General features: G+C 52.9%; 2 protein-coding genes across 3 annotated transcripts in view; both read left to right on the top strand.

Moving 5' to 3' along the window:
* The first annotated feature begins 204 nt into the window (after positions 1-204).
* On the top strand, positions 205-4,461 carry EPHX3 (epoxide hydrolase 3). 2 transcript variants are annotated; one of them, XM_014465122.2, is made up of 8 exons: positions 205-387; positions 871-1,492; positions 1,676-1,761; positions 2,045-2,202; positions 2,296-2,424; positions 3,365-3,468; positions 3,562-3,698; positions 3,789-4,461. In XM_014465122.2, exons 2-8 carry the CDS (start codon positions 1,250-1,252, stop codon positions 4,012-4,014), a joined length of 1,083 nt encoding a protein of 360 aa, XP_014320608.1. In that variant the 5' UTR covers positions 205-387; positions 871-1,249; the 3' UTR covers positions 4,015-4,461. The 2 variants fall into 2 exon arrangements, with proteins under 2 accessions (XP_014320608.1, XP_023619087.1); XM_023763319.1 differs by having other exon boundaries at positions 205-1,492.
* A 21,213-nt stretch (positions 4,462-25,674) lies between these two features.
* The window catches only part of NOTCH3 (notch 3), a 33,404-nt gene continuing 32,588 nt past the window's right edge, over positions 25,675-26,490 (top strand). Inside the window, exon 1 of the mRNA XM_023763304.1 lies at positions 25,675-25,783. The gene's annotated coding sequence lies outside the window, so the exon portion shown is untranslated. The remainder of the gene's footprint in view (positions 25,784-26,490) is intronic.

The following is a 26,490-nucleotide window of genomic DNA, read 5'->3' as shown; positions in this document are numbered from 1 at the left end:
ACAACACTTACACGTAATAGGGCTGTTATAAAGATTAAATAAGGGACCGTGAAATACCCAGGATCTTGGGGGAAGGTTGCAAAACGAGGAGGAAGAAGCCTCGTGCCCGGCCCAGGCCCACTTCCTCTTCCGGCCACAGTCCCAGTGACGCAACGGGCCGGGTCTTCCGAGGAGACAAGAGTATCCCCTCCACCACTTGCTGCGGAGCCCGGGTCCCGGCACCTGCGGCTGGGCTCTCGGGCGGGACCTGTCGCCTGCACGTCAAAATGACCGCCAGAGTCCAATCACCGCTGTGCAGGGGCGGGCCGAAGGGCCCACTGGGCCAACTGGAGGCTAGCGCGGGGTCGCGGCTGCAGGACCCACCGTTGAAACCAGAGCTGGGTGAAGGTGCTGTTAGATCGCTTGGAGCCAGGCCGAAGGGTGGGTCGCGCGCTCCCGGGCGGGGGACTCCCGGGAGATGGCGGCCGGGGACCCCTGAGGCCTTCTCAGGCCGCAGCAATAGCCCCAGCCGCCCTCCTAATCTCTGCGGTGGCGCAGGCTGCCCCCTCCTCCCACTTCTGGGCTCGCTCGGCCCGCCATATTGGTTTCTGGCACCGCCCCCTTGTCTCATTGGCCCGGGTCCAGGCCGGCCCCCAGCTCATTGGCCCAGCTTTCTTGCTCCGTCCTTCTCCACCCAGTTAGACCCCGCCTTCCCTGGGCTCCGCCTTCTCTCCGCCCACACACCCAAGCCACGCCCCCAACCTTTACAAGGCTCCTGGACCAGGTTGGGTCCGCCCTTCCGGCTCGTAGGCCATACCTGCCTTTCAGTTCCCCGCCCCTTCGCTCCAGGTTCCCCCGGTTCCACTCAGGACTCCCCCTCTTTCCTTGCAGGACGTCAATCTTCCTCTGGAGTTAAACTCTCACCCACCTGCTGCGGGAGTCCCCCTAGACCACGCCCACATGTTAAGCCCCGCCCACCGCTCTAGTTCCTCGCACCTCGCCCCAAGGTCCCTCCCCACCCACCGCAGCCTGGTCCTCGCAGGCTCCACCCTGGCACCCTAGTCTGGCTCCCTGTGGCCAGCGCGCCCAGGTGTTCACCTGGCACTCAGGTAAGTCGTGTTCTCTCCAGCGTTCCGCAAACCCCGACGGCACGGAGGGACCCCAGGCTAAAGGCGGTGGGCTCTGCAGCCCGGACCCCGCCTCGCCGCTGCTGCGCGCGCCCCGGGCCGAGGATCCCGACGGCAGCACCGTCGTCCCAGGACACGGCGCCATGCCCGAGCTGGTGGTGACGGCCCTGCTGGCGCCGTCGCGCCTCACCCTGAAGCTGCTGCGCGCCTTCATGTGGACCCTGGTGTTCTCGGCGGCGCTGGTGGCCGCCGCGGTCTATGGCTGCATTGCGCTCACGCACGTGCTGTGCCGGCCCCGGCGCGGCTGCTGCGGGCTCCCCCGGCGCACGGCACCCGTCTGCTTGAGCGACCCTGAGCTCGGCGAGCACTGCTTCCTGACCCTCAAGGTGAGCGCACCGGGTGCCGGCGGGGAGGCGGGGCTGCGGCTGCGTGAGCTGAGCGCTAATGACTGAATCCAAACCTAAGGCCGGGCGGGGGACGGGGGCGGGGGGGGGGGGGGTTGGAAGGGAGGGTTTCAGGCATAAGGAAGAGGGGTTCCCCAGATCTTACTTAGACTGTGCCTCCCCCAGAGCTCGGGCCTGCGCCTGCACTATGTCTCCGCCGGACGCGGCAACGGGCCCCTCATGCTTTTTCTGCACGGCTTTCCCCAGAACTGGTATGTCCGAGGCCCAGGGGACTGGGTGCACAGGGCTGGGGGGAGGTGGAACTCCGACCACCAGGGTACCCAGGAGGCAGGACCGGGCTGGGTAGACTGGGGGCGAACCGATACAGGGCTCAGATGGGGCGCTGGGGGACAGGTGTCTAGGAGGCCCAGGGACCAGAGGCCCCAAGGGAGGAGACAAAGAGGAATGAGTCTGTGTTAACACCGCCCGGGATAGGCCTCTGCTAGGTGTGGGGACCCTGACTCAACCTCCCTTCCTCTTCCGCCGGCCGGACAGGTTCTCCTGGCGCTACCAGCTCCGGGAGTTCCAGAGCCGCTTTCACGTGGTGGCCGTGGACATGCGTGGCTACGGCTCCTCCGATGCACCAAGGGATGTGGACTCCTACACTGTCGACCTGCTGACGGCGGACATCCAGGATGTCATCCTGGGCCTGGGTGGGGATGTGTCCCCATCCCAGCCTTGGCCTTCCTGCCCCTGACTCACCTCTGCCGGGCATCTCGCTTACTCCATTTCCTCTGACCCCGCAGGTTACTCCAAGTGCATCCTGGTGGCCCACGACTGGGGTGCACTGCTGGCCTGGAATTTCTCCATCTACTACCCGTCCCTGGTTGAGCGGATGGTGGTGGTCAGTGCTGCCCCCATGTCGGTGTACCAAGGTGTGTCGGGGAGTCCAGGATGCTGGGGTGTGTCTGTTTGAAGGAGCATGTGTTTGTGGCTACACTTCTCTGTCCATCAGTCAACACACCTGGGGCTGGAGGGTCAGCAGTGAACCTGGGTCCCTTCCCCTGGGGCACTCCCAATCTACAACCAATGACAGTACACTTAGGAGTAACTCACATATTTTGAGGACTTACAGGTGATAATTTCTCTGACCAGGAGCCTCATACAGTAACCTTCACAAGCCACCTAGGCTTATGAAAGTATTATTATCCCCATGGTCCAGTTGGGGGAACTGAGAGAAGTTAAATGGCTTTCTTCTAGCAGTGAAAGCATAGGTAACTAAGCAACTACAATTACATAAGATGCCATCTCTGGCTACTCAGTGCTCATCACATCACCTGATTTTAATTACCAGCATTGTAGTCATAGCTGAATATTTGTTCTCCACCCCTCCTCCTCTCTCTCTCTCTCTCTCTCTCTCTCTCTCTCTCTCTCTCTCCCCCCCCCCCCACCTTGTTGTTTCTTGCCTGTTTCCATCTCTAGATTGTCAGCTCCCTGAGGGCAAGGGAGTTTTGTCTGTCCTGTTCATCACTGTGTCTCCAGAGTCTAGAACAGGGCCTGGCACACAGTAGGTGCTCAGTAAATGTTTGTTGAATGAAGCAGGCCTGGGCCAGGAGAGCACACCAGTGGATGTGGGTGCTCCCAGGAGCTGCAGAGGGAGGTGCCCCATTCTGTAGGTACAGTGACTACTCAGCAGGAAGGGAAGCTGGTGCCAGGGTAAAGGGGGACGTCAGGTGTCTTCACAGGCTCAGACAGGCAGCGGTTGCATGCCTGAGTGTTGGTGTATCTGTGTGCCTGACCAGGGTGGGTATAGGGGTGCAGGGATGTGGAGCCATCCCAGGCCCAGGCCTCATGTCTGCATTCCCCTCCCCCTAGATTACTCAATGCGCCACATTGGCCAGTTCTTTCGTTCCAACTATGTGTTCCTGTTCCAGCTTCCCTGGCTGCCCGAGAAGTTGTTGTCCATGTCTGACTTCCAGGTGAAGTAGAATGAAGGCCTGGGGTGGTTGTGGGTGGAGGGCAATTGGTTGGGTAGATGGAGCACTGAAGCCAGAGTCTTGCTTTGTTCTCAGATCCTGAAGACCACCCTCACCCACCATAAGAGGGGCATCCCACGCTTGAGCCCCAATGAGCTTGAGGCCTTCCTTTATGACTTCTCACAGCCCAGTGGCCTCACCGGGCCCCTCAATTACTACCGAAACATCTTCAGGTAAGTCCAGACCCAGGCAGAAGCTCAGGGGAGTTGGTGGGGAAGGAGGTGGGGGCAGCCATCCTTCTGCCTGTCTTGTCTTGGTCATAGGAACTTCCCCCTGGAGCCCCAGGAGCTGGCCACGCCCACCCTGCTGCTGTGGGGGGAGAAGGACAGCTACTTCGAGCATGGGCTGGTCGGGGCCATCAGCAGGCGCTTTGTGCCCGGCCGGCTGGAAGCCCACATTCTGCCAGGAGTGGGGCACTGGATCCCACAGAGCCACCCTGAGGAAATGCACCAATACATGTGGGCCTTCTTACAAGACTTGCTGCACTAGTGGCCCTTGCTCACTGGCCTGCGTGCACCTGGGAGACCACACCGTGTACATACACAGGTGCTCTCTTGGATCATGCATAGGGGTGGAACTCCTAGATTGCACACAAGAGCATCTGTGGGTGTCCTGGAGCACACCAACCCGTATACTCACAGGCATGAGTGTGTACCTGTGAGCAAGCACTTTGACTCCAGGAAACCAGGGATGCCTCTACTCCATGGAGCTAAATGCTATGTTCTCTCTCCCTTCCCTGGGGCCCCAGTTTTCTTGCCAGAATCAGCACCCTGAAACCCTGAGAGTAAACTTTTACTTTCCTGTCCCTGGCTTCTATCTCCATCCAGTCTGGGTTTTCAGCTAAATGCTGCTTTGTCCAATACAGCACTGGTAGTCACATCTGGCTACTTTGACTTAATTGCAAATTAATTAAAATTAAATACAATTAAAAATTCAGTTCCTCAGTCACACTAGCCATCTTTCAAGGGCATCAACATAAAAAGTTCTATCAGCCTGGCCAGTGTGATTCAGTGGTTGAGCATCGACCTATGAACCAGGAGGTCACTGTTCGATTCCCTGACAGGGCACATGCCCGGGTTGCGGGCTTGATCCCCAGTGGGGAGCATATGGGAGGCAGCCGATCGATGATTTTCTCTCATCATTGATGTTTCTATCTCCCTCTTCCTTCCTCTCTGAATCAATAAAATATATATATATATTTTTAAAAGTTCTATCAGACAGTGCTGATGAGGATGTTCCTAGTGCTGGGGACCTCCTGCTTGGCTCCTGATCACCTCTCCAATGGATGACCCCTGGGGAGGCAAGTGGGTGCCCAGAATCCTCTCCAGCTAGGCCCTGGGCAGCGCCCTCCCATGATCATCCAGTCCCAACTCCAGGCCTTGAAAGGCCAAGTTCTCTCACAGCAGCCTAGGAAAGATGCCTGGGATCTTGTCTCAGGTCCATGGGAAAACAGCTCTTGGCTCCCTGAGGATATGTGAGATTCTGGATTGGGCACAGGAAGGGACCAGCTGGCTGCATGGCCATCAAGGGTCTGAGGCCTGCTTCTCCAGCTCTTGGAGTCATCTGTTCCAAATTCACCAGTTTCTGTTAACTTTTGGGGCCCCAGGCTCCAACCTCCCAGTGAGGGTGGTACAAGTCAAGGGTGGATTACCTGCCTCAGACTAGTCACAGCATCAGCCTCTATGTCCCTAACCTTTGTCTGGCCTTTGGGGACAGTACCATGACCTACAGCAGGATAAATCTCTCTGGGGATCCAGCAGACCTCACACATACATTCTCATCTCTGGGATGGGCCTGCCTGGCCAGAGCCAGCCTGTTGGTCACACCAGTCGGCCCTTGTCTCCAATGTAACATCCTTTTTTTTAAGATATATATATATTTTTTCTTTTATTGATTTCAGAGAGACAGATAGAAACATCAATGAGAGAGAATCATTGATGGGCCACCTGCTGCACGCCCGCTACTGGGGATCAAGCCCACAACCTGGGCATGTGCACTGACCAGGGATCAAACCCTGACCTCATTCATAGGTCGACGCTCAACCACTGAGCCACACCGGCTGGGCCCAGTATAACATCCTTTTGTTGTGGGTGGCAGGAACAAGCACCAGGTGTGACAGCCATGGGGTCAGACTGGACCTGGGTTCAGGAACCTCGGTACTTGAATTCTGCTGGCTAGGCAAGAATTCAGAGCAAAGACTCAAAACTGTAAGAGAAAATTTATAAAATCACAGAGATGAAAGAAGTATTTTGTAGAAGAAATGGGCTTAGGAAACAAGTTATAGAGGCAAAGGAAGGGACGTTGGACCTTAGAAGTGAGGAAGGTAAAGGTGACTCCCCTGGGGGGAAGGAGAGGGGGAAGAGAAAGGCACCTGCCTGCTCCTGGGAGGGAGAGCACCCTGAGTGCTGTGTCCTAAGGGTTTTAAGGGTGGAGATGTTAGGGGAGGTCCCAGGGGGACATCTCAGTAGAATATTCAGCAGCTTTCCAGATGTGTCCTTCCAGGGGGTCATTATTCAGTGCAGCTGGTCCTGGTGTCAGCTGTGCTGTTACTTGTCTGGTTTAGCCTGGAGCTAAAATACAACTGAGGCCTCCAGAGAGGAAAGATCAGGGAGTCCAACCCCAAACCGCAAGACCAGCAACATGCTAGGGGGAGAAAGGTCACCCTGGGAGGAGGTCCCACCCTACAACTGTCCTTTTCGAGGCACCCAGGGCCTCCTACCCTAGTGACCTTCTGTACCTGGCTCATCGTCCTTGCTTTGTTCATGTCTTGGCTCTGGATTCTTTCAGAGAAAAGGGGCACAGGGTCTCTTCTGTAGCTGCTTCCTGCTGAAGAGGAATGAAGTTTTCCTTCAGAGCTAAGAGATCCTTGCTCATTGTCAAAGGGGTAATGAGACCTGGTGACAGAAGGAGGTGACGATGGTGTCTAGAGGTGGTATTCCTGAGTACGAGTAGGTTTGTAACATAGTGGGGACAAACTGTGTTAAAAATCTTAGTATTTGCCCTAGCAATTTTGGCTCAGTGGATAGAGCGTCTACCTGCGGACTAAAGGGTCCTGGGTTCGATTCTGGTCAAGGGCACATGCCCCAGTTTCGGGCTTAATCCCCAGTAGGGGGCGTGCAGGAGGCAGCTGATCAATGATTCTCATCACTGATGTTTTTCTCTCTCTCTCCCTTCCTCTCTGAAATCAATAAAAATATATTTAAAAATAAAAAGTAAGCAATTAGTATCCTTTCAATTGGCAAGTACATTTTATAACTTCTAGAAACAGGCTTTTCATTGGCAAACACACTCATGCTTTTAAGAGACATATTTCTAATAAAATATAAGACATTAAAAGCTCCAAGTTTATTTTTAAGCTTTTTTTAAATAATAAAAGGCCAAAAGTAGGTGAACTTAAGACTTGTCTAGCAATCAATATGTTACAGCTGAAATGAGTTAATTGATCTGCTTAAGTGGCTAAGGTTTTTTCTGTCAATAAGATTACCTCCCAGCTGAGCTGGTGTTGCTCAGTGGTTGAGCGTCAACCTATAAACCAAGAGGTCACAGTTTGATTCCCAGTCTGGGCATATGCCCAGGTTTGGGGCTTGATCCCCACTGGGGGGTATGCAGGAGGCAGCCGATCTATGGTTGTCTCTTTTCATTGGTGTTTCTATCTCTCTCTCTCCCTATTCCTTCCTCTTTGAAATCAATAAAAAAAAAAATTTTTTAAACAATTACCTTCCAGAAATGTGCATTTTAAAAGATGGCTAAGATAAGATTTGGTGGGCTTTGAACTGTTTCTGGAGACACACCTCTGGCCCTGAAAAGACTTCATTTATAAAACAAGGACAGTCATTTTTTTTTTTTAAATATCTCAAGGTTTGGCAAATGTTGGTAAAGGGCTGACAATTTCATTCATCCATCTTTGGAATGTTTGTTTCCATTTGGGCATATTTTTCTTTTAGGCTCTGTAGCAATTACAGAGAGATCTAGCTTATAGGTAGTACACAGCTGAGAGTCATTCTGAGAGCCGTGAAGGCTTGCATGTATGGGAAAGACACATTGACCTAAGGAGGCTTCATCCTCCAGTCACTTCCCTTGGGATGGCAAAACAGGTCTAGCTGCAGGATAGTATTAAACTTAATGGTGCCATTAACAGGCTAAACCTCTCTATTGTTCACTTTATAGTGGGGCCAAGCTATATTATAAAGAAGCTTGAGGGACTTAGGGTCCAATTTCTCGCAGTTGGCGAATATGCATCCCAAAGGGTTATCTTGAGGCACTGTGAACAGGTTCCCCATCTATGAAGAGACAAATTCCCAGCTGAGAGTTAGAAGCGTCCCTACTGGTCTCTGGGCTGTCCTGCAGTCAGAACCACATTGGCATAGGTTCCCATCGCCCGGGAAATACCTGGGCTGTGGAGTGCATACCCTGTACCCTGAGCGTAGACTTAACAGTGACCTCCCTGATGGCCAGCATGGGAGGATGGACTTACTCTGCTCAGGCAGGTGGGTTCCATTCCACAGGCACTTCCTGCCATCTGGGTGCCACCCGTGACCAGCTCTGAGTCACCCCATGCTCTGAGGGCAGACTTACCAACAGCGGTCACAGTGATGGCTGGGCACTGTAAGGATGGACTCACTCTGCTCAGACAGTTGGACTTCACTCTACACGAAGCTAGTCCCAAGCGAGGCATCCCTGCTTGCCTGCCTCTGGACTTAGCCGGCCTTACCAGAGGTCTCCCCTATCGTGTCTGTCCATACAGGGAGTGCCTGATATCTCCATGACCTCAGACGGAAAATTCGTCCTACAATTCTAGTCTCCAGTTGTTGAGCCAGTGACCTGTTGCCCTGCCTTTCATGATCCCCAAAGCCCTGGTCCCTTAGGAGGCCTGGGAGAGAGAGCCGCCACCCCTCAAAGGGAAGGGAGAGTCCCTTTTAAGGTATCCCTGAGGCTTTCACAGAAGTTGGAAATAAAGATGGTTAGAAGAGTGTAGAGGAGGTGAGGGTGGCCTCATTCCCCAGCTTCAGGGACCCTAGGGAGTATGCAGAGTCGTCTTTTTAAAACCAGAAAACCCCCAAGGAACCAGAGAAGATTCCTGGTGATCTATACATGTTAGCTGGGCCTGTTGACCTTCTCTAGGACGATTAGAAGCTCTGGGTGTCCCTTGTTGAATGAGTTTAGGCTCTCCTTTATCCAGCAAAAGGTTTTGTTCAGACCCTCAGAAAGCAATTCCAAATGAAAAGTTAAAAGGCAGCCATCCGTTTTTTTCTCTTCTTTCCTTAGTTATCTTGATGCTTATCTATAGCCTAGGCCCTAGGGCAGCTGTGGGCAAACTACGGCCCACGGGCCGGATCCGGCCCTATGAAATGAATAAAACTAAAAAAAAAAAAGACCGTACCCTTTTATGTAATGATGTTTACTTTGAATTTATATTAGTTCACACAAACACTCCATCCATGCTTTTGTTCCGGCCCTCCGGTCCAGTTTAAGAACCCATTGTGGCCCTCGAGTCAAAAAGTTTGCCCACCCCTGCCCTAGGGTCTCTCAACTCTTAACCCTGAGCTCAAACCTGAGTATTTCAAAAATAAAACAGCTCAAAGAAAGCCAGTCTCTTATCTTAAAACAAAGAGTTCCCGAATTCCAAGAAAGTCACCCAAGTCCACCGGATGCCAAGTAAGGAGCTGGTGGGGCACCATGGGTCCCTGCTAGTACCTAGGGCTGGTCCAGGTCTGCAAGGTGGTCCTGGGTGAGCTTCTCTGGAATCCTGCCACACAGTGCCCGTCATGACACCGTAATGTGGCTGGCAGGAGCCACACCGGGTGTCACACCCATGGTGTCAGATGGAACCGGGGTTCAGCAACCTCGGCACTTGAGTTCCGCCTAGGAAAGAATTCAGAGAGGAGACTCAAATGATAAGAGAACATTTATTTATAAAATAACAGTGGTGGAAGAAGTAATCTGTAGAAGAAATGGGCTTGGCAAACAAGTTACAGAGGCAAAGGAAGTGTAATCGTAGAAAATTGTACCCGAGCCCACTATTATTTTGACATTGTTTCTGTAAATGCTGACTCTGACTAATATGCAGCTTGTAATTAAACAGCATATTTGTATAAGAATCCTGGGAATTAACTTCAGAAGACACAGACTCCAACCTTCAGTCATCCCAGTTCCAGGAGATTTGCTGACCTTCAAACATAGAACCAGGATGAAAAAGAACCAGGGTGACCAAGACCAGGGTGACACACACTAGACCATCACTTGACCATTTTTGAGTTCCTTATTGGAATGGGCTGCACTGGCCTGCACGTAGAGATCTTTTCAACCCCCTTCCTTTGATTTCTTTGTTGTTTTTTGCCTTTGCCTCTCCCTCCTCATAAAAACCTCTGTCTGCGCTGAGATGTTGGCATCGGCTTTGTGACAAGCGTCCCCCATCTCCTCAGGTGAATGGCACTTGAATAAACCCCTTTCCTTTTTCACTAGCATCTGTCTAATGAGTTTGGGTTTTGTGGTGGCAGGCAACCGAACTTGGGTTCCAGTTACAATTTTGATGAGCCAGCCAGGAGGTGGTGGGAGCCCCCTCAGTAAGTCCCTGGACTCTGGAGGGGGTTCTCCAGGCTGCCTGTGGCTGACTGACCTGGTGAGAGAATTTGGGAGCCCCTAGCAGCTGCCAAGTGATTTGACTTGGAGACTGTCCTTCACTCTTTCTCAGTGCTGGTCACATGCTATGCCTAGCTGGTGAAAGAAGCAGGTCTTTGGGGAGTTGATGGACTCCAAAACTGGGCAGTGTTTGGTGTACATGACCAGGAGCCCCTTCCCCCCATTTGGCGTTTTTTGAACAATTTGGGATTCCACAGGAATCAATAGGTGCTGCATGGCAGTAGGCAGGGCTCAGTGACTAAGAGAAATCCCAGCTCCCAGGTGTGGGATTTGGTTGGAGTGCTTTTTTGATTTTGGTATTTGGGGGTATTGTTTTGCTTTTCTTATTGCCTATATCTGTAGATTGTCTTAACAGATTTTTTAAATTTTTAAAAAATATTTTTTATTGATTTCAGAGAGGAAGGGAGAGAGAGAGAAAGAGAGAGAGAGAGAGAGAGAGAGAGAGAACATCAATGGTGAGAGAGAATCACCCATCAGCTACAGTGGATTGAGCTCACAACCTGGGCATGTGCTCTGGCCGGGAATTGAACTGTGACCTCCTGGTTCATAGGCTGTTGCTCAAACACGGAGACATGCCAGCTGGGCTTAACGGATGTTTTTAATTTGGAATATTGTTGCTTAGAGAAATTTGCATAGGAATCACATTGCTATATAGTTGCTTGCTCCTTTCTGTTTGTCTAATTGTTATTACTATTTTGCAATTGGAGTTGTTTTGCCAAAGGGCTGATAAATAGGATAAGATCTCTTACGTGCAAGCTTTCCTATTGCTACATCATAAGAATTCTACTCAGATCTAAATTGACAATTCAGCCCGGCCGGCATGGCTCAGTGGTTGAGCATCGACCTATGAAACAGGAGGTCAGGGTTTGATTCCCAGTCAGGGCACATGCCCCGTTTGCGGGCTCGATCCCCAGTGTGGGGCGTGCAGGAGGCAGCCAATCAATGATTCTCTCATCATTGATGTTTTTATTTTTCTCCCTTCCTCTCTGAAATCAATAAAAATATATTTTAAAAAATAAATAAATTGATGATTCAAAGGGGGGGGGAGGGGAAGGATCTCAATCCTCTCCCAGAGAATTAAAAAAAAAAAAAAAAAAAGTGAAGAAATAAAATTTTAAACACTCTAAATACTCCTCCTGGAGGCCCAGGAGCTACGGTGGTCCTGGGAGCAATTACTATCACCCCCGAACCCTGTGCAGGCTGTGGAAGCAGCAGGGGCCAGTGCCCCACCTCAATATAAAGGAAAAAAAATAGCACTTTTAAATTCATCTCCGGAAGCCCTGGAGCGGCTGCAGTCTCAGGAACAAGCCAGCAAGCTGCGGGGCCTGCCATCTCTCCCAACCCCTGCTTTTTCTGCAGCCTCCTCACAGTGGTCAAGGCTATGTTATTTCTGTTCTGCCTCTTAAAAATGTAAGTGCATTTTCCAGTGGAAAAAAGAGCCTACTTCTGAAAGTTGTGAAATGTATTCATAAATTTGCCAATCTTAAGAATACTAATTGCTTGCTTTTAGTTGTCACTAAAAATTAAGGTTTCTGCCAAACCGGTTTGGCTCAGTGGATGGAGCATCGGCCTGCGGACTGAAAGGTCCCAGGTTCAATTCCGGTCAAGGTCATGTACCTTGGTTGTGGGCACATCCCCGGTAGGAGGTGTGCAGGAGGCGGCTGGTCGATGTTTCTCTCTCATCGATGTTTCTAACTCTCTATCCCTCTCCCTCTCCCTTCCTCTCTGTAAAAAATCAATAAAATATATATTTTAAAAAAATTAAGGTTTCTAAGATTTGAGAATTCTAATTAAGTCATAAGGAAACTACCTGGTTTCAGTAATACAGACTTGAAAGTAGATTGTTCTAAAATTGGTTATTTCTGAATAAGTTAAGAAAAAATAAACAGGAATTAGGAAAGTCACAAAGGGTTCATGTGAGTTGCAGAAGGTTTGTGCAAGTTGCAGAGGGTCTGTGTAAGTTGAAGAAGAATGGTATAGAGCAGTGGTTCTCAACCTTCCTAATGCCGTGACCCTTTAATACAGTTCCTCATGTTGTGGTGACCCCCAACCATAAAATTATTTTCGTTGCTACTTTGCCGGAAGCCAATCCATCCTTGCTGTTCGACACAGTTGCTACAGGGAAGAAACATCTGCACAGCATATGTTTCAAGGGACCTGGCGTATATGGCATACTGTTCTTAATATGTTTGCTCCCCTACTTAGCGCTATGTGTTTTAACCAAGGTCACCTCTCCGAGAAAGGTTGTTTCCCCAGGTGGGGATTTTTCCCTGGAGTTAGGGATTAACGGGACTAAGGAAGGGAATAAATCAGTAAAACCCCTTAACTAAGTGCCAGGCGGGTAGTTAATCACTTTAACTACAAACAATCACGCTTAAGCTACATAATCTTTACTTAGGATAATCTCCTTCAGTTACTTCCTTGTAGCTTAACAGAACAATAGAGTAGTGACCTTGGAATGGAGATAACAAATGCCCTAACCTTTGGAATAGAATGGATAGGATTAAAATCAACTGGTATAAATACAGATATAACAGGAGAATAAAGACAGACCTGGCTGGAGAGCCTGACTAGAGAACCTGGCTGGAGAACCTAGCTGGAGAACCTGGCTAGGCTGCTGATCAACTGAACGCTGTCTCTGTTGTCATTTCTTCTTCACCGACTCCGTCCACACCTTTGGGAACCCCTGGACCTGCTGGGGCAGGACCCCAACACTACTTCATAACTGTAATTTTGTTACTGTTATGAATCGTAATGTAAATGTCTGATATGCAGGATGTATATTCATTGTCACAAATTGAGCATAATTAAAGCATAGCGATTAATCACAAAAACAATATGTAATTTTGTATGTGTTTTCCGATGGTCTTAGGCGACCCCTCTGAAAGGGTCGTTCGACCCCCCAAAAGGGTTGCAACCCACAGGTTGAGAACCGCTGGTATAGAGGAAAGAAGCAAAAAGAGAAAGAATGAAGGAAGTAAAAAAGGTGAGAAAGATAAAAGAAAGGGACATACATATTATAGGGGAAAAAAGACATTGGAGGAGAAATACTCAAGAAGAAAATGGAAATGGAAAAAAAGAAATAAGATAGAAGCCCTAGCCGGTTTGGCTCAATGGATAGTGTGGACTGAAGGGTCCTGTGTTTGATTCTAGTCAAGGACATGTATGCCAGTTGCTGTCTCGATCCCCAGCCCTGGTGGGGCAAGGGAGGGAGGCAACCAATTGACGTCTCTCTCTCTCTGTCTCTTAAAATCAATGGGAAAATATCCTCAAATGAGGATTAACCAAAAAAAGAAAGGAAGAAAAGCACTTAGGTAGATAGTAAAGTGGATGGTAATTTTCATGACAAATGAAAAGCCCAGGAAGCTTCCTTTGATATTTCAAAACCAATTGGAACCCCAGGAACCCCAGGTACAAATGACAGTGGGGGCAAATTAATTAATTTCTTAGTCTTATATATTTTCATTTGTAATTCTGAGTGTTACCTTAAAATGTTGTTACAAAATAAGCAAACTGCATTATAATCAGATCTATAACTATGTTATTTTAAGTATTTTTTTTGTCATTTAGCGACAGTCATTGTTTTACTCTGATGCATTTGCAAAAATGCTGCATCCTCTGACTTATTCTAAAATATTAATTTCGGGCCCTGGCTGGTGTGGCTCATCCCATGCACCAAAGGGTTGCCGGTTCAATTCCCGGTCAGGGCACATATCCAGGTTTTGGGTTCAATCCCCGGTCAGGGTGCATATGGGAGGCAACCAATCAATGTTTCTGTCTCACATCGTTTCTCTCTCTCCCCCTCCCTCTTCCTTTGTCTCTTTCTAAAGTCGATAAAAACATATTTAAATAAATAAATAAAATATAAATTTCAGAGAATAAATTTTCAGATCATGCCTTTTAAAATAGATAAAAATTTACAGAGCTCTAAGGAATAACTAACTGGGTTCATGAAAATACTGGCAAATAATCAGGATGAACAAAAATTAATTATGGGCCTAAATAAATGAAAGATAATTATTCTTATGACTTTGTTCAAAATATTGTTCATTTTAAAAAAAACTTGTTGCCGAAACCGGTTTGGCTCAGTGGATAGAGCGTTGGCCTGCGGACAGAAAGGTCCCAGGTTCGATTCCGGTCAAGGGCATGTACCTGGGTTGCAGGCACGTCCCCAGTAGGAGATGTGCAGGAGGCAGCTGATCGATGTTTCTCTCTCATGGATGTTTCTAACTCTCTATCTCTCTCCCTTCCTCTCTGTAAAAAATCAATAAAATATATTAAAAAAATAAAAAAATAAAAAAAACTTGTTTGTTTTCTTAGAACAATTTGGTAAATTGTACCTTGATAAGTAATATTAAATCATTTATATATTTCTCCCTATTTGAAAAATTTTGTCTACAACCCCCTTACTTCCATGGAAATAGAAGAAAAATTGACAGTGGAGAATTGTAACAGTGGAAAATTATAACCCACTCACTATTCTTTTTTTTTTTCCCTTTTTTTTTTGGTTAATCCTCACCAGAGGATATTTTTCCATTGATTTTTATTGAGAGTGGAAGGGAGGGGGAGAGACAGAGAGAGAGAAACATCAATGGAAGAGAGACACATCCATTGGTTGCCTGCTTGCAACCAAGGTACATGCCCTTAACCGGAATTGAAACCGGGACCATTCAGTCTGTGGACTGACGCTCGATCCACTGAGTCAAACCAGTCAGGGCCCACCCACTATTCTTTTGATGTTGTTTCTGTAAATGCTCACTTTAATATGTAGCTTATAAATAAATAGCATGTTTGTATAAGAATCCTAGGAATGAACTTCAGAAGATAGACTCCAACCTTCGGTCATCCCAGTTCCAGAAGATTTGCTGACCTTCAAACAGAACCAGGATGAAAAAGAACCAGGATGACACACTAGATCAGCGGTCGCCAACCTTTCGGACCGCCAGCCACCAGTTGGCGACCGCTGCACTAGACCCATGGTCGGCAAACCGTGGCTTGCAAGCCACATGCGGCTCTTTGGCCCCTTCAGTGTGGCTCTTCCACAAAATACCACGTGCGGGTGCGCACATACAGTACGATTGAAACTTCGTGGCCCATGCGCAGAAGTCGGTATTTTGTGGAAGAGCCACACTCAAGGGGCCAAAGAGCCTCATGTGGCTTGAGAGCCGCGGTTTGCCGAGCCGCAGTTTGGACCATCATTGACCATTTTTGAGGTCCTTATTGGAATGGACCGTACTGGCCTGCACGTAGAGATCTTTTCAACTCCCTTCCTTTGATTTCTTTGTTCTGCTTTGCCTCTCCTGCCTCATAAAAACCTCTGTCTGCACTGAGATGTGGAGATTGGCTTTGTGACCAGAGTCCCCCATCTCCTCAGGTGAATGGCACTTGAATAAACCCCTTTCCTTTTCCACCAGCATCTGCCTAATGAATCTGGGTTTTGTGGTGGCAGGCACTGAACTTGGGTTCCAGTTACAGAAGGGCCCTTGGACCTTAGAAGTGAGGAAGATAAAGGTGACCCTGCTAGGGGAGGAGGAGGGGGAAGGGAAAGGGAAAGATACAGGCATGGTCCTGGGAGGGAGAGCACACTGGGTGCTCTGACCTAAGGGTTTTGAGGGTGGAGATTTTCAGAGAGGTCCCAGGGGAAGATCTCATTGGAATATTCAACGGCTTTCCAGGCGTGTCCTTCCAGGGTCCCGGTCTCCACTGATTGACCCCGGAGCCAGGGCAGGGGTCATTATTCAGTGCAGCTGGTCCTGGTGTCAGCTGTGCTGTTACTTGTCTGGTTTGGCTGCTTTTCTGGGCCTGGAGCTGAAATACAACTGAGTCCTCCAGAGAGGAAAGGTCAGGGATCCAACCCCAAACCGCAAGACCAGCCACATGCTAGGGGGAGAAAGGTCGCCCTGGGAGGAGGTCCCACCCTACAACTGTCCTTTGCGAGGCACCCAGGGCCTGCTGCCCTAGTGACCCTCTGTACCTGGCCCATCGTCCCTGCTCTGCTCATGTCTGTCTAGCCGCCTATCACACTTTCATTCATAATGTGTCAGGCACTGTTCTCCAGGGGGAAGAGTGTGAACAACAACACGCCTCCTTCTGGAGTCCACAGAGAAGCATCAGAGCTATTGAGGGTGAGATGGGGTTCAGAAAAGGCTTCCCTCGCTGTGGGGCGCACTTTTCTTGGGGGAGCGCGGAGCAGTAAATCCCGCGATGGGAGGCTGGCATAAGCTCCGGCGACTGGAGTAACAAGGCTGAGATGAATCCCTGCTGGGGCCGAGCGAGGGAGGAGGCAGCCAGACCCACGAGTTTGGACTTGATTCTCAAGGAGAGTGAGGTTGGGGGCTTCAGCAGGGGAGGGACATGGCTTGCATTTTGAAAAGCTGGGCAGTCCCACGCCAGAGTGCGCGCAGGGCTCGCAGCCTCTGCGCGAGGCAGAGACCCGAACTGGGACCCCCGGCCGGGGCGGGAGCAGTGCCCCCTGGGGGCCCAGAGATGAACGGAGGAACCCGGGGCGGAGGTCTGCGCGAGGAGGCTTTGCCGCAGGAGCAGGACGGTGTCAGGGGGGCGGCGGGTCTGGCGACAGTTGCCGGAGTGACGGGGGAAGGGCTGATGGCGGAGCAGAACGGGTAGCAGTTGTCTGGGTGACCGCAGGGGCCCCGGCGAAGGCTGACGGGAGGCCTCCGACAGTTGCCGGAGCAACAGTGTCCGCTGACGGTTGCCAGGGTAACGAGAAGGCGCAGCCTTCCGCCTCCGCGGCTGCAGGAGAAAAGCAGGGGCGGAGGGAGGAGAAGGGCCGCGCGGATTGGTCCGAGTCCTGAACAGCCAGCCAATAGCGACTCGCGGCTCGGCCGGAGCCCGCCTCTCCAGCTGCAGCCAGTCCCGGCGCGTCTTCTGGCCAAGGGGCTCGGTGGGAGCCGGGCTGGAAGGGGCTCGGAGCGCGGCGGCTGGGCCTTGGCCCCCCACCCCCTCCCCGCAGCTCGGCCTCTCCCGCTCCCAGCTCGGAGCTCTGGCCTCCAGACCTCCTTCCATCTTTCACTCGTTCATCTGTTTCCACCACCAGCTCCAACCCGCTGGCCCCGCAACAGGGCTGGGGTGGGCACGGAGCCAGGCACCGACGCTCTCAGCCCAGTGTGGTCAGGCCCCTGCGGCTGAAGAACTGGGGAGGGGCACTTACCTAAGAGGAGGAGGAGGAGAGGGAAGGCTGCCTGGAGGAGGTGGCTTGGGAGCTGACCCTGCAAGGGCGTGCTCCGTGCACTGATGATTTAGCATTTCCGTGAGACCACGAGGAAAGTTTGGGGTGGGAAGACACGCAATGGGTCCCCAGCGCGATGGGGGCCAGCAGGAAAGGGTCCCAGACAGAGCTGTGTGTCTGAAATACTACCTGGGGGCTGGACCCCTGGGGCAGGGACCTAGACGCATCTAATGGGTTAAAGACAAAGAGAGCGCAGCGGAACCGAAGGCACTGACACTGGGAGAGAGGAGGGAGTCTCCCCAGAACAGAGGGGAGAACAAGACCGCAGTCCGAGCCTGGGTGCCCCGACCTCTAAGGGGCAGGCAGAGGAGAGAGGCCGCAGGGGAAGAGGGGGAGCAGGCGCTGGGGGTCACCGCAGGGGAGGAGGGGGGTCAGGGAGGAAGGGCAGGCTCCTGGTGTCGGAAGGCGCGGAGAGACCGAGAGGACTGAGCCCCATGTGAGGGAGGAAACCCTGGCGTGGGAGCTGAGGACAGAGGGCGCGGGCGCTCCGAGTGCAGTTAAGCGGGGAGGGACAGGGAGAGAGGGTGGGGGCCCTGTGGGAGCCTGGAGGAAAGGACTGGCACATTCAAATAGGGTTGTTTGAGTCGGGTTTGCTACAGGGGCCATTATATGCCCGGCAGGGCTTGGGGAAACCAATGGGGCGGGAGCCAAAACCGTCTCCAGGTCTCCCTGACTGACCGGCAAGAGGAAGCAAAGAGGTTAACAGGACCCAGCGAGAGGTATGTGTGGACAGGGCCTTTGGTCAAAGGACACAGGCACCTGAGGCAACTTCCCAAAGAGGGATGGGGGAGACTTAATAGCCCGTTCTTTCTCCTGGCTGCTGCTTCTGCCCGTGCCTCCTGTTGGCCAAACCTGGAAGCCAGAGGACCAGGCTGTCCGTTGATACCGGTCGGAGAGGTCAGCCTCTCGGGCGGGCGTAGCGTGGAGGGTAAAGGGGAAGAATGAAGCCCGAGGGGACAGAGACGGGAGCTTGGAGGCTGGGTAAGGGACGTGAGATGAGTATTCGCTGTGAATTTTGCTTTTCCACAGAAGAAACCTCAACCTATGGCCAAGGGAGGAGGGAATGGCAGGTCCTGAGGGTGGAGGGGGCATGGGGAGGGGCTCCCCTGCTCTGAAGCAGGAGGAAATGGAGGACAGGTGACTCACCTGCGGGAGAGAAGGTTAGTCTCAGGAGCCAGGGAGGCAAGGACAGGAAGAGGACATCAGAGCCTCATGGTTCAGAGCGGAGCAGGAGGAGAGGAGGTCCTGAGTGAGGCCATGGCCACGGAAGGTTGGAGTGGTCTGAGCCCAGGGCCCATGAGGCCAAGACACCCACTGGATGGCCCACCCAATGGAGGTTCCTAAGGCAAGGAGACCACGGCCCCCAGGAGGGGTGGGGAGTGCCCAGAGCTACAGAGCCAGTCGGTGCTCCAACGGGAGTGACTTCCCTTCTCCTAACTCTCCTTTCTTCCACGTGCAGCTCTCACATCCCCTCCTCCTCCGGGAAGCCCCCAGGCCTCCAGCCCTTCTTCGGACCTGGTCCTGATCTAACGGGGGCTGCATGTGTCTGCGTCCAGACAGGGACATGTCTAAGCTGGCGCTGGGGGTGCTCGGGTTCCAGCCCCTGGGTCCTGCTTTGCTCCAAGATGTACGGAGCACATTCCTTTGCCAACTGATAAGTCTTTTCACCCATTGTGTACCTGGATCAATGCTAGATATTGGAAACTCATCAATGAGCAAGACAGATGCCCACAGGGCTCAGAGCCTCATGTGGGAGCCGGGCAGGATCCCATGGCAGGGTGGGAGCCAGAGGAGACGGTGTGTAGCTGTGTAGCTGCAGGAAGGCTCCCTGGGAGGAGAGAGGGCAGGGCTTCCAGGGCGATCTTTTCCAACCCCCAGATCAGCTTCCCTTGGCTAAACCCTCCAATGGCATCCACTGTGTTTGGGACAGGATCCCAGACCTTTCAGCCCCTTGGGACTTGGCCCCCATCCTCGGCCTCCCACCCCTTGCTCTCTCTGTACCCAGCACCCTGGCCTCCTCGATGTTCCTCTCATCCCCCTGGCCCTTCCTCCTCTGGCCTTTGCAATGCGGTTCTCTCTGCCTGGAACACCCTTCCTTTAGCAGCTAAACTCGGAGTTTAGCTGTTTGCCTCGCTGGCTTTTTCTCCTTCAGGTCTCAGTTCTGATGTTCACTCATCAGCAAGGACAGACCTCTCCTCCCCAGCACCGAAATCTCTTCCTCATGGTTTTTATGTTTGCAGTCTTTTTTTTTTTAATGTTTTTATTGATTTCAGAGAGAGGAAGGGAGAGGGAGAGAGGCATAGAAATATGAGTGATGGGAGAGAATCATCGATCGGCTGCCTCCCACACGCCCCCCACTGATGATCGAGCCTGCAATCCCCTGCAATCTGAGCATGTGCCCTGACCCTGACATCCTGGTTCATAGGTCAACGCTCAACCACTGAGCAACACCGGCCCGGCTGTTTGCAGTCTTGCTTCTTTTTTTTTTTTTTTTTTAAATATATTTTATTGATTTTTCACAGAGAGGAAGGGAGAGAGATAGAGAGTTAGAAACATCGATCAGCCGCCTCCTGCACATCTCCCACTGGGGATGTGCCCGCAACCCAGGCACATGCCCTTGACCGGAATCGAACCTGGGACCCTTCAGTCCGCAGGCCGAGGCTCTATCCACTGAGCCAAACTGGTTTCGGCTGCAGTCTTGTTTCTTATAGAAGAAGCTTGCTCTGTGTTGATCCTCTCTACCTATATCCTATATAATAAAAGGCTAATATGCAAATTGTCCCCTGACCGGAATTCAACCAGGGGCGGGGCCTGCTGGCCAACTGCCCACAGCCCCTCCCCTATCCAGCCCCACCGCTGGTTGCCCCCCCACCCCAATCGGGGGCGGGGCCAGCTGGCCAACCTCCCGCATCCCCTCCCCCTGGCCAGCCCAGCTTGATCAGCCCCTATGGGGGGGGGGGGGGCTGACCTCACCCATGCAGAAATTCGTGCACTGGGCCCCTAGTACTAGTATAATAGGACCCCGCACCAAGTAGGGACTCAGTCAATGTTTGTTGAATAACTGAAGGAAGAAGAGCTGGAGGGTCAGAGTGAGCTGTCAGGTGAAAGGAGTCTTCTGGGTATGAGAAGGGAGCATGTGCAGTGGGCACAGCCTGTGAAAAGATGAGAAAGGCTGGGAGACAGGGAAGTGAAGCTGGGAAGTTGGGAAGGGTGTCGCTCTGGGCAGTGGGGAGCCTTGGAGGGTTTGAGCATGAGAGGAAGGCAGTGGCCAGGAGACCTGGCTGGGTCTGCAGCCCACAGCCCCTGGGGTCCAGCCATCCCACTCTTGCCAAGGACCCACCCTCACTACTGCTGGGTCTGGCACGGCTCACTGCCTGGGCAGCAAGGCCTGGCCCCAGCTTAGCTGCCATGCAGAGGGCGGGACCGTGGTCCCAGCAGAGAAGCCCAGGGCATCTTCTCAGGTTCCTGGTCAGCAGGCCTGAGCCCAGCAGCTGTGTGTTGGTCTGGCCCCAGGTCCCCAATCCCTGGGGACTGACTCATGGAGGAGAAATGCAGTCCCCAGCCAAGGCAGCCAGCAGGGCCAGGGGGAGGGGTCAAGCATCCCCTACCCCCACCATTTGGGAACTGTGTGGCTGCCCCCTGCGAGGCCGTGGGAATGGTCTCTTCAACCGTCCTGTCCCCCTTTTCATGCAGGACACCTTGGGCTGGAGGACAGCAGAAGGACCCCGAAGCCAGGACCCCACTTTCTCCTTGCTGAGTGGGCTCCTTTGAAGACATGGGGGCTTCAGAAAGGTATTGGCACATAGTAGGCGCTCTGTCAATGTGTCTTCCTTTTGTCCCCACTCTCCTCATGCCATCCTTAGCCTATGTTTTCATCATTACTGCTCCCTCTCCTCTCTGTCTGCCACAGACCAGGGGCTGCTGTATCAGTGGAGTAGTAGACTCTGGACTTCCTGCCTAGCAAAATGTGTGTCCAGTCCATGGCTTGATCCCTGAGCTGGGGAGCTCAGCATCTCATAGAGTATTCATTCCAGCAGAAAACCCTTTCTCAGCTGGGTCAGGGGAGGAGTTAGCCCCCCTCTTAAAGCCCCTACCTTTGCCCCAGGTTCTTTTCTGGACCCCAGGCTCCAAAAATGGTACTGAAGAGAGTGGTCTAGGCCCCTGTGGTGGCCCTTCTGGGCTGGGCATCTCAACTCCTTCAGCCCCTTCCTAAGTCAACAAAACCTCCCATGTCACCCCTTCTGTGCCCACCCCATGCTGGATGATGCCTGGCCCCTGGGGAGCTCCCAGTCTAGGGAGGGGACGGAGCAGGACACAGATGCCACCATCCCCTGGAGGGCAGGAGGGCACAGGTAAAGCCCGGGGTGGCGGAGGAGCTGGGTCTGAGGGCAGGGGGTGGAGGGGTGGGGAGGAGGGAGTCCTAGAGCTGGAACCTTGAAGAATGAACGGGAGTTCACCAGGTACATGAAGGAGGGGAGGGGATTCACGCTAGAAAGAGGGACCAGAATAGGCCAAGGGGTGGCTTGTGTGGGAAATAGTAGAGCAGGCCTTATATAACCAGAAGAAAATGCGTTTTTCAAAGAGAACACATTTCCTGTGAGTTCCTGCTTAGGAAGGAAGCAAAAGGGTCCCTTGTCCAACGGGGATCCCAGGCAGAGGGCAAAGGCCAGGAGAGTACAAGTCCTGCTGGGTGAGGGTGAAGTTTGGCTCAGTCTAATGATAAGGGGGGGTGGGCAGGACGGGCCAGAGAAGGCCAGGCCCCCATCCACAGGGTGGGGGACTTAGGTTTTCTCCTGGGGTGATAGGCATGGGAAGGACTCAAGCTGGGCCTGGCCCATGGGCCTATGGACTCAGCACACTCCTTGTGAGTCATACTGTGCCCCTTCTTGTGGAACTTTAGTCTTTTTCTCTTCCCAGTTCCCAATCCCTCACTTTCCATGTGGCCTGGAGCCACTCAGACCTGGGTTCCAATCTCAGCGCTTCCTCTAGAAGCCTCCAGCAAGTCACCATAAGACGGGCATATACCCCCCTCAGATAATGGGGTTGTGGGTCATCTCTGATGCCAGGCTCGGGTTAGTCATTCAACGTTCACCCTTGGCTTTTCATGCTTCTCCTTTCTGTCTAATGGTACTTCTCTGCCTTCTTCACATCTTCCTCTTCCTGTGTTTAAAAACCATCCAAAGTATTAGTGGATGAATGAATAAGCAATCTGTGGTGTAGCCATTTAGTGTAATATTACTCAGCCATAAGAGGGACTGAAGCACTGACACACACTACAGTGTGAATGAACCTTGAAAACATGATGCTGAGTGAAAGCAGCCAGACACAAAGGCCACATGGTTTATGATTCCATTATATGAAATGTCCAGAACAGGCACCGTCATAGGGACAGAGAGCAGATGCGTGGTTGCCAGGGACTGGGGGAGGCGGAATGGGGAGCAACTGCCAAAAGATATGGGGTCTCCTTTAGGGGTGATGGAAATGTTTTGGAACAAGATAGAGGTGATGGTTGCACTAAATGCCACTGAACTACACACTTTAAAAAGGAAACTGGTGTTGACTGGCCTGGTTCACCAGGAGGTCCCGGTTCAATTCCCAGTCAGGGCACATGCCCAGGTTGTGGGCACCATCCCCGGTGGGGGGTGTGCAGGAGGCAGCCAATCAATGATTCTCTCATCATTAATGTTTCTCTCTTTCTCTCTCTCTCTCTGAAATTAATAAAGATATAATTTGAAAAAAAATAATAAAAAGATAAGTGGTTAATTTTATGTTATGCAAATTTTGCTTCAATTAAAAAAAAAATCGCCAGAGGAAATTATTAACAACTGCCAAAAACAGTGAATGAAAGTTTGATGGGCACCAGGATATTCACACAGTCTCAAAGTATCTCTCCATCCGATATTGACATTTATTTATTACGGGGGAGGGGGATAGGAAGAAAATGGTACTTTTACAATAAGGAAAATTGCCACCTTCACTCAAGTGGTCAAAGTTTAACACCAGCACTGCCGGGAACTCGCGTCAGGTGCCTCCTGAGACGATGCACCGATGCACTGGGAGGACCAGCCATGCTGCCAGACACACAACCTGACCCTGGTCCGGGGGAACCAGAAGGCCTAGCGAATCTGTGAAACAACTGACCTCGACTCCCCAGAAATGTCAGCGTTGTGAAAGACACCGAAAGGCTGAGGAACCGATTCAGATGAAAGGACAGCAAGAAACAACCCGGCTAGTGTGGCTCTGGTTGAGTGTTGACCTATGAACCAGGAGGTCACTGTTGGATTCCCGGTCAGGGCATATGCCTGGGTTGCGGGCTGGATCCCCAGTAGGAGGCATGCAGGGAGGGGGCAGCTGATCAGCGATTCTCTCTTATCGTTGATGTTTCTCTCTCTCTTCCTCTCCCTTCCTCTCTAAAATCAGTAAAAAGAAAAAAAAGGAAAGAAACATAACAATTAAATGCAGCACATCATCAGAGATTAGATCCTGGACCAGCAAAGACACATGCTACAGAGATATTGTTGGGGGAACAGAAAACTTTGGACATGGGCTGAGGGGGAAACTGTGCTGTGTTTAGATAAGAGAGTGCCCTTGCTCTTAGGGAGTATATGTGTAATTATAAGGCAAATGTGGCAAAGTGTGGGTAAATATGGACCAAGGGCATATGGACATTGTATTATGGTGCATTTAAAAATATTGTAAAAGAAAAAGTTTTAGGCTGGCTCAATTGGTTGAATATGGTCCCACGCACCAAGTGGTCACCGGTTTGATTCTGGGCACATGCCCAGGTTGTGGGCTTGATCCCCAGTAGGGGATATGCAGGAGGTGGCTGATGAATGTTTCTCTCTCTCTCTCTCTCTCTCTCTCTCTCTCTCTCTCTCTCTCTCCTTCTCCCTTCCTTTCTTTCTCTCTCGCAAATTAATTTTTAAAAAAGAAAAGAAAAAGTCTTAAAATTGCCCACAGATCTCGGGGTGCCCATGTCAGGACTCCTGTATGCTCAGCCCCGACGTTCAGCTGCCTTTTGCGTGGTCCTCAAGCTCCTCGGATTGACACCTCACCCTCAACCCATTCCTCCTCCCTGCAGCCTCATCACCAAGCCAGATAGCAGGGGGCCAGCCTGACCTCTGTCTCCTCCTCATGGCCAGCCCCACCCGGGCCTGCCCATTCTCCCTCAGGACTCTGCCCCCTTCTCCGGATGTAGGACTGTCCCTCGGCTGGGACGTCATTCCTTCAGTTCATGCAGGCTGAGCCCCACCGGACCCTTCTCTGGGAAGTCCTCTGGAGGTAAAAGGTGCACCCGGCCTCCGGAACACAGCCAGACAGAGAGCTGGAGCTTTAGACCTACCTGCTGAATTAATGAATGAAGAAATAAGGAACCCACACTACGGGCAGAACCCTCACCAGCCCTTCTTTGAGGCCTCCCCGGACCCTGCCCCTTCCTCTGTCCCAGCCCCGAGCCCACAGTGCTGGGTGCATCTGTGTCTGGCTCTTCCGCAGAAGGACAGCTCCTCCAGGGCTGGGTGGGTGGCCTTTCAGGGGTCCCCTTTCTCACCATGGAGACATTTTGGAAAAGTCAGTTGATCGAATTGAGTGGCAGAGCTGTGTGGGGTACGGGGTGGGACGGGAGTCACCGCTGGGGCTCACACCGGGCTGTGAAGCGGAAGGCTGTTAGGAGTGTGTATGTGCATCTTTGCCGTTATTCATGAGCCTCCTCTGAGCTTGTGTCTCAGGTCTGAGGCTGCCAAGGGCCCCAGGCTCCAGGCTTGGCTGGGCCTGAGTTTCAGGTTTTCCAGTGTTGGAGGTTTAAAGTCCCCGTGAGGTTCGGTGCATGTGTCTGCATTTGTGCCTGGTGGCGGTGTGCTCCTGAGCCTCTGGGACCCGCCTGGTCTCAGTGTCGGGGTGTTTGGGGGGTCTGTGCCCTGCGTATCTGGCTCTGGGTGTGTGGGGAGCGGAGATGATCACCAGGCTGGGTGTCTGCCCCTGCGGGTGGGTTGGCCCCGCATCTCCCCGCGTGGCCGGCCTGAGTTTCTGAGGGTCTGCGGGTCCCACGCTGTGTGATGGGTGGAGGGTGGGCAGGGACCCTGGGAGGCCGGGCGAGGGGCGGGGAGCGCGGGGCTGGCCCGGGGCGGGGCGAACCGCCCGGCCTGGGGGCGGGGCGCCCCGACAGCCTTCACTTCGGCGAAGTTGGCGGCGCTTGAGGCTGGCCCGGGAACGCGCCCGGGAGCCGAGGAAAGGAGGGCCGGAGGGAGGAGGGAGGGTCGCGGCGGGCCGCCATGGGGCCGGGGGACCCGGGTCCGCCGACGCGGCCCTGATGCCGCCGCCGTCCGTGCGGGCGCCGCTGCTATTGCTGCTGCTAGCGGGACCCGGGGCTTGCAGGTGAGGGGCCGGGACCCGAGGGTGGAACGAAATGGGGGGAGGAAGGGAGGAGAGCGGAGTGCAAGGACCCCCCAAGTCTGGTGCTGGCGGGGGGACCCTGGAAGCCAGGACCAGAGCAGGGCAAGCGCAGGGGCGTTGGAGCCCGGACTGCGTTCCAGCCCCGGGGGACAGGACTCAGAATTGGGGGCGGGGAACCTCAGAGGCCCAAGCCACAGGGGCCCCGGAGCGATCAGGGCTTGGGATATAGAGACCCAGAAGTCCGGGACTGGGAGCTCGAGGTGCGGGGACCAGGGACTCAAAATTGGGGGGGGGACCCAGAATCTGGGGCTCCCTCTCCACCCACGCTCATCCGGAGTCCTGGGAAGGTCACGACTGGAGCTCAAGTGCCCCCAGGGCGGGGACCCCTCGTACAAAAGCCCCACCCCACCCCCACCCCCAACTCTCAGCCCCGCGGGGGCGGGGGTCGGAGGGCGGGGAGGGGGCGCGAAGTTCTCGCAGCTCCGAACTCCGAGGAAACTTCCCAGGCCGGGAGCGCGGCAAAACCCGGAGCCGGAGCGGCCGCGGGAGCCGGAGTCGCTGCGGCACCCGCGGCCCCTTCCCCGGCCCCGGCCCCGCTCCCGCTCCCTCCCCCAGCCGTCCGGGATCCGGGGGCCCGGACCCGGCCCCCGCCCCTGGGAAGGGAGGGCGGGGGGGGGGGGGGGGAGCCC

Source organism: Myotis lucifugus, unplaced genomic scaffold, assembly GCF_000147115.1.
Source record: "Myotis lucifugus unplaced genomic scaffold, Myoluc2.0 scaffold_280, whole genome shotgun sequence".
Classification (NCBI taxonomy): Eukaryota; Metazoa; Chordata; class Mammalia; order Chiroptera; family Vespertilionidae; genus Myotis; species Myotis lucifugus.
Note: the sequence above shows the minus strand (reverse complement) of the source record. Positions and strands in the feature narration are given on the sequence as shown.